This window comes from Propithecus coquereli, unplaced genomic scaffold (genome assembly GCF_000956105.1).
Source record: "Propithecus coquereli isolate 6110/MARCELLA unplaced genomic scaffold, Pcoq_1.0 Scaffold249, whole genome shotgun sequence".
Classification (NCBI taxonomy): domain Eukaryota; kingdom Metazoa; phylum Chordata; class Mammalia; order Primates; family Indriidae; genus Propithecus; species Propithecus coquereli.
The window spans coordinates 2,079,179-2,084,812 of record NW_012148052.1 but is presented as its reverse complement, the minus strand read 5'-3'; the positions used below and the strand labels follow the sequence as shown (position 1 = coordinate 2,084,812).

Sequence of the window (5,634 nt, the reverse complement as noted above, 5' to 3'; positions counted from 1 at the left end):
TTAGGTGAAGCAGCTGAAGCAGAGGTATAGCACTTTGCCCTATGGCACCAGGTCTTCAAGACAGAGCCGCACTGCAGCCTGACCGTCTGTCCCTCTCCCCAACAGCCCTGCGTGGTAGGAGCCCAGGGCCGGTGGGCTGGGCATGGCACTCACAACCTGGCAGCATCTAACCAGCTGACCAAATGTCCCCGTAAGAACCATTCTTGCCCCAGGCACATGTAATTTATTCAGGAGCTTTGACAGCCACAGGTTCCGGCAAGTCCGGGGTGGGGGCTGCACGAGGCGTGTTTGCCCTGTAACCACAGTCACCAAATATGTCTCGCCATCTGCAAGGGGCTCCAAGATGACGTGTCCTTTCTGGCACTGTCTAGCCAACTGCAGTCACAGACCCCAGCCTGGGCCAAATGAGCGTTTTAGGGAGAGGGACAGTCCCTTATAGCTCAGCTGTAGGGTAACTCAGGCCAAGGTTTTACGAGTCCTTATTGAAAGTAAGGTTCCTTGGAGATGACAGTGCTGAGAGCAATTTCTTAGCTACGCAGACCAGGGTCTGCTCAGGGTTGAAGCCACGCAGGGCCCAGCCGAGGTGCAGTGTTGAAGGAGCTCCGAGGGGCCTGGATGGGTTTTACTGGCAGGACTTAGGGGTAAATAGGAAATCCCTGCATCTGCCTGCGGAGACCGCAGCGCCGTCCTGCCCGCTTGCGGGAGCCCTCACAGGACGCAGCAGGTGCAGGACACGGGCCAGTGCCGCTGCAGCTGCTGCTGGAGCTGCTCCTTCTCCGCCGTCAGCGCCTTCACCTTCTCCTCCAGCTTGCCCAGCTCCGCCATCCACTTCTGAGGACGTTGTGGAAGCAGATGGCTGAGCCGACATCGTCTTAGGTCAGCGCACCCTCCCACCTGGGGTTGAACTGAGGGAGGCAAGGCCCAGGCAGCCCGGGGGCCCTCTCAGCGAGGTAGGGACCAGGTCCCTCAGCCATGTTGCCCCCGTGACCACGTCAGCCCTGGGGGTCTAGAGAGAAGCTGCCAGTGCGCCAGGCCTTGGGGTGGAGCCGTTCTCTGCAGCCTCCCCGTGCTGGGGCAGGCACAGGCTGGCCAGCCCCCAACCCCTGGCCGTCCTCTGCTTTTCCACCACCCGGTACTCCCCTCTTGAAAAGGCTTTTCCGTGGGACTGTTCCTGCACCCCTGCCTCCTTTCTTCAGGGCCTCCCCTAAAATGTACTACATAGTCCTCGGGGGTTTCTGGCGACTTCTCAATATGCAGATCTCCCAGCTTCCTCAGCCACTCAGGGTTGAATGCCTTAACTGCCCGAGGGGGCTATTGCAGATATCACACTGCACAGATTTTGAAGAGGAGAGCGCTTGGGCCTCTCCCCACCAGCCACTGAACAGTGGAGTGGGGGATGTTGGTGGGGTAATTTTAATTCCACCGCTCCCATGCATTCATGGGGTGATGCAGGACCCAGGGAAACACAAGGGCTTGCCCAGGACTGCTCGGTGAGTGACCAAAGGGGCTTGGGGTCAGCTTGGCCCCACCGCACCTGCCCCCTTGGCTTCCTTACCTGCCTGCACCACTCTTGGATGGCGCTGGCGGACAGCGGGCCCTGGATGCTCCCCTCGCGCCGCAGGAACACCTCCCCCTGGTCTGTCTGGTAGAGCTGCGGCTCGCCCTGGGCCTTGGGGGCGTGCACGGTCAGGCGGATCACCTTGGTAAGGGCGACAGCAGCTCTGGCGGGTGCTGCACCTGGCAGTTGGCGGCCCCCAACCCCACTCAGACCACTCGACATTGCTCTCTGGCTCTGTAGGGCAGCTCGGCGGGGCTGGCGCAGGGGCTGCCCCAGCCTCTCCTCTGTGCCCTGCTCCACCGCTCCCTGCCCCGGCACACTCGACAGAGTAGCATGGGCCATCGTCTTGTTGAGTGATGACAGATGACAAAACAGACCCAGAAGCCTTTCCGTGCTGCAGGCTCACCTTGAGGGGCACACTGGTCGTGGAGGTGCTGACCACAGGGATGAAGGCGAGGGTGTAGGCGTCAGGAAAGACCTGGGGCTTGAAGCCCTGCAGGATGGAGTCCACCAGCAGGCGTGTGCGGTCCTCATCGCGGTGGCTGCAGCGGATGCCCTGCACCAGGCCGCTGTCCTTGACGCCCACGAGCAGGCTGCCGCCCTCGCTATTGAGGAAGGCGCACACGTAGCGCCGCACGTGGTGCTTGAAGGCCAGGTTCAGGTACTCGCCGCCGCCCCGCTTGAACTCCATGTTGCGTGTCTCACTGCCCAGGAAGGTGCCCTGGAAGAGCTGCTCCTGGCCCAGGATCTCCTGGTGCATGATGGCGCTGTCGGAGCACACGCCGCTGGGCCGGCCGTGGCAGCTCTGCTGCTGCCGGGCCTGGGGCCGCTTAGGCAACGTGGCTGTAGGCCAGGCAGGCATTGGGAGGTCGGAGCCTGGGCTGGGGCTGGGGCTGGGGCTGGGGCTTGGGCCTGGACTCAGGCCACTGTCCTCCTCCTGCTGGGGTGGGGATCAAAAGCGGGGTATATGGGTCTAGGCAGAAGTTGGGACCCGCAACTTGACACAGACTGCGAGAACCCCCAGCCGCAACCCTGTCTGGGGTCCAGCCCCCACAGGCATCCTGATACCTGCTCCTAGGCTGAGGGGCCCAATTCTGCCCACCCTCCTGCAACCAGTGTGAGAAACTGCTGGGTCAAGGGTTCAGACCAGCCAACTGCTCCTTCCCCTGAGGGCTGGGCTCTCTTCCTAGGTGAGTTGTGGGGTGCCTGGTAGGTAAGAAGAGGTTTCTGCTTCCTGAGGCTGGGAGCTGGGACACCTGTGGGCCAACCTCTTCCCACTTGGGTTGCAGATAGGCCTGCAAGGCTCAGGACCAGATCATTCCAGGAGGTATCTCAGCACCCTGAGTCCCCTGTGACAAAGCTGCAGGTCTCTGAATTGAGAGGGGCTCCCAGAGCCCCCATCCCCTTCCTGATCTCTCTGGAACCTTAGCCCACCACTGTCCAGACTATTGAAAAGTATCCCAGAATCTCAACTTTCCTCTGCCCTTCCTGAGTCCCCTTCTGTGGTTTCTGCCCTGCTTGAGGTCTCCGGCCATGAGCCTCCCCACTGCCACTTCCCAGCCTGGGCCTCCCCAGCCAGCCCCTCACTGGTCTCCCCGCCTCCAGGCTTCCCCCTTCCCAGCCACCCTCCTCACTGACCCTACGTGCTGGTCAGATTGTCACTGCCCCTTATAGCCCTTTTCCAAGTGTGGGCTGGGGCACATTCCCACCAGCCCTGCAGCTCCACAGAGAAGACAAATTTATCAGTCTTAGAAATGGGAAAACTGTCATACAAACATGACATCAGGCACACGTGTTGAAACGTGAGTCACAGAACTGTTTAGTTCTGCAACAGTTTAAACACCATGGGTTTTCACCCTGAAAGAAGAAAAACCAAGATCATCTGACTCACGGAGTGACCTGCCCTAACTTCCCATCCCCAGTAAAGCCAGCCTCTCGGCTCTGCTCTGCCTTGGTCTACAGCCTTGGTGACCTGGTCCCCACCCTCTGGTCTAGCTCCTTCCTCAGTTCCCCCTACAGCCTTCATCCTGAGCTCCGGTGACAAGAAATGGCTTGCCCTTCTGCACGGGCAACATTTCCCTTCACCCCCAGGGTTCTTTTGCATGACCTGTGTCCCTTGCCTGGAATGTCCTTGCCCCGACTGCCTGTCCAACTCCCTAAGTGCCAGCTGGGGTTTCACTTCCCCTGTGAATTTGTCCCCAGAGAGCAGTGTGAACCCTTTCCGTCCTCCCACAGCTCCGAGCACAGCCACCTCGCAGCTCTGTGGGCAGCGGTATCCGGCTCTGCTCAGCGACGCAGGGCTCCCGGAGGGCAGGACCTGGGCCTGTAACCTGCCTTCCTCCTGGCACACAGTGGGCATGTCTGTCAACTGAGCAAATGAGGGGGGCCAAGGAGAAGTCAGGACCCCTGTGTATCCTGTGGCCCCTCAGGCCCGGAGGCTGAAATGTAAAAGGACTCAAGGAGGAGGCCACCCTTCGGCCTTTCTTCACGCAAGCACCTGGGCTGGAGTCACACTGCAAGGGCCAGTGTCCCTCTGGGTGGAAGCTGGCAGTACCTGCTCAAGCCATGATCATTTGAGTAGCAGCCCCCAGTTTGCAGATTTGTCCCCACTCCTCAAAGACACCCTCCACCCCCCTGCGCAGGCCATTCACACCCAGGCCTCTCCCGCAGGCTGAAGCTTTGGGCCTTGTGTGGGGAAAGTCCCACTTACCTCTCTGCGGTTTAAGGGCTCCCGGCCCTCGCCCAGCACCAGCTCCTTCCCATGCGCTGCCAGCTCCTTGAGGATTAGGTGCTCCTCCGAGGCCATCTGCAGGCGCCAGGGGAGGGAGGCCAGGGTGGCCTTGTGGGTGGCCACCTGCACCAGTGCGTAGGCCTTGCGCGGCCTCCTCACCACCTCGATGTGCTCCCGCGCCACTGGCAGCTCAAGCCGCTCCAAGGTGTCCCGCAGTAGGCACGTGAGCACGGGCACTGAGAACTGGGGGTTCAGATGGCCCACATAGAGAGTGTGCATTCTGGGAGCCGCCTCGAGGCCCGAGTCCTTGGGTAAGGACTCTTCTGGGGAGAGCTCTCGTAGAGGCTGCTCACCCCTGGACTCCATGAGGGGCTCCCACACCTGCGTTTACGCTGATCTCTTCCTGGGGATCACGGGAGTGTCCCCTAGCAGGGGTTCGGGGACTCCTCACTGCAGGCTGCTCCACCCAGGGCCCGGACTCTCCGCTTGGCCCTGGGTCTCCCAAGGGACTCAGGGTGCCAAGGCTCCTGGGAGGCTCGCAGATTGGCAGAGCCGGGAAGGGCCAGAGAGAGGGGGGAGGGCACAGAGGGCCAGAAGGAAGGGGCCCACCACCCACTCAAGGCCTAGGACAGGAAAGGAGTCAGGAAGGACAGAGCCAGACACAGCCTGTGGGAAGACAGAGGATTTGCCCAAAGAGGGGCAGTAGAGACCGGAACTCAGGTCTCTGAGGGCCCCACAGTGTCCTTCCAGTGGCCCCAGGGGTCCTGTCTTCCCTCCCAATCCGCAGGCCACGGGCCGCCTAGGTGCCCTCAGGGTTTCCTGCCTGCCAGAAGATTGCCTCCGGGCACCAGAGAAACCTTTTCAAGAGGGCCTTTTGGAGAAGAGGCCTTAAGCCCGGACGCTCGGGACTGGCCAGCAGCCCCATTGCTGGAAGCTTGTCAGGGCTGGCTCAGAGGGTTTTGGAGCAGAGGTTCTCACGCTTTTGGCACACTGACGGAAGTGTGGCCCCTCTCCAGAAAAACGGCCTTTGCATATATACATACAATGTGAGGATGCTCACAGACCCTAAGAACTCCCAGTCAAGACTGAGTCCACCGTTTTTGGTCCAGAGAGCAGAAGTGAGGAAGGGCAGAACAGGGGCGAGAGTTGGGGCTTTTGCACCCCGTCCTTCAGGCCAAGGAGCCTCACTCCTAAGCTAAGCGTGTGTGGCGTCCTCCCTCTACCGATGACGCCACATACCCAGCCTCCGGTTTGCATGGTAGGTACCCCCAGTCTGAGGTACCCCCAGATAGAGTCCTTGAGGCATCAGGGCTGCGGCTACCATGGCTGGGGTTGGGCATTCAGG

The 5,634-nt window shown here is 60.9% G+C and overlaps 1 protein-coding gene across 1 annotated transcript; it reads right to left on the bottom strand.

Annotated features, from left to right (window-relative positions):
- Positions 1–708: 708 nt before the first annotated feature.
- Positions 709–4,655, bottom strand: SLFNL1 (schlafen-like 1). The gene is made up of 5 exons (XM_012646696.1): positions 4,269–4,655; positions 2,627–2,632; positions 1,965–2,495; positions 1,556–1,699; positions 709–831 (listed from the first exon to the last, which is right to left on the bottom strand). The coding sequence occupies exons 1-5, from the start codon at positions 4,653–4,655 to the stop codon at positions 709–711; spliced, it is 1,191 nt and encodes a 396-aa protein (XP_012502150.1).
- Positions 4,656–5,634: the final 979 nt, after the last annotated feature.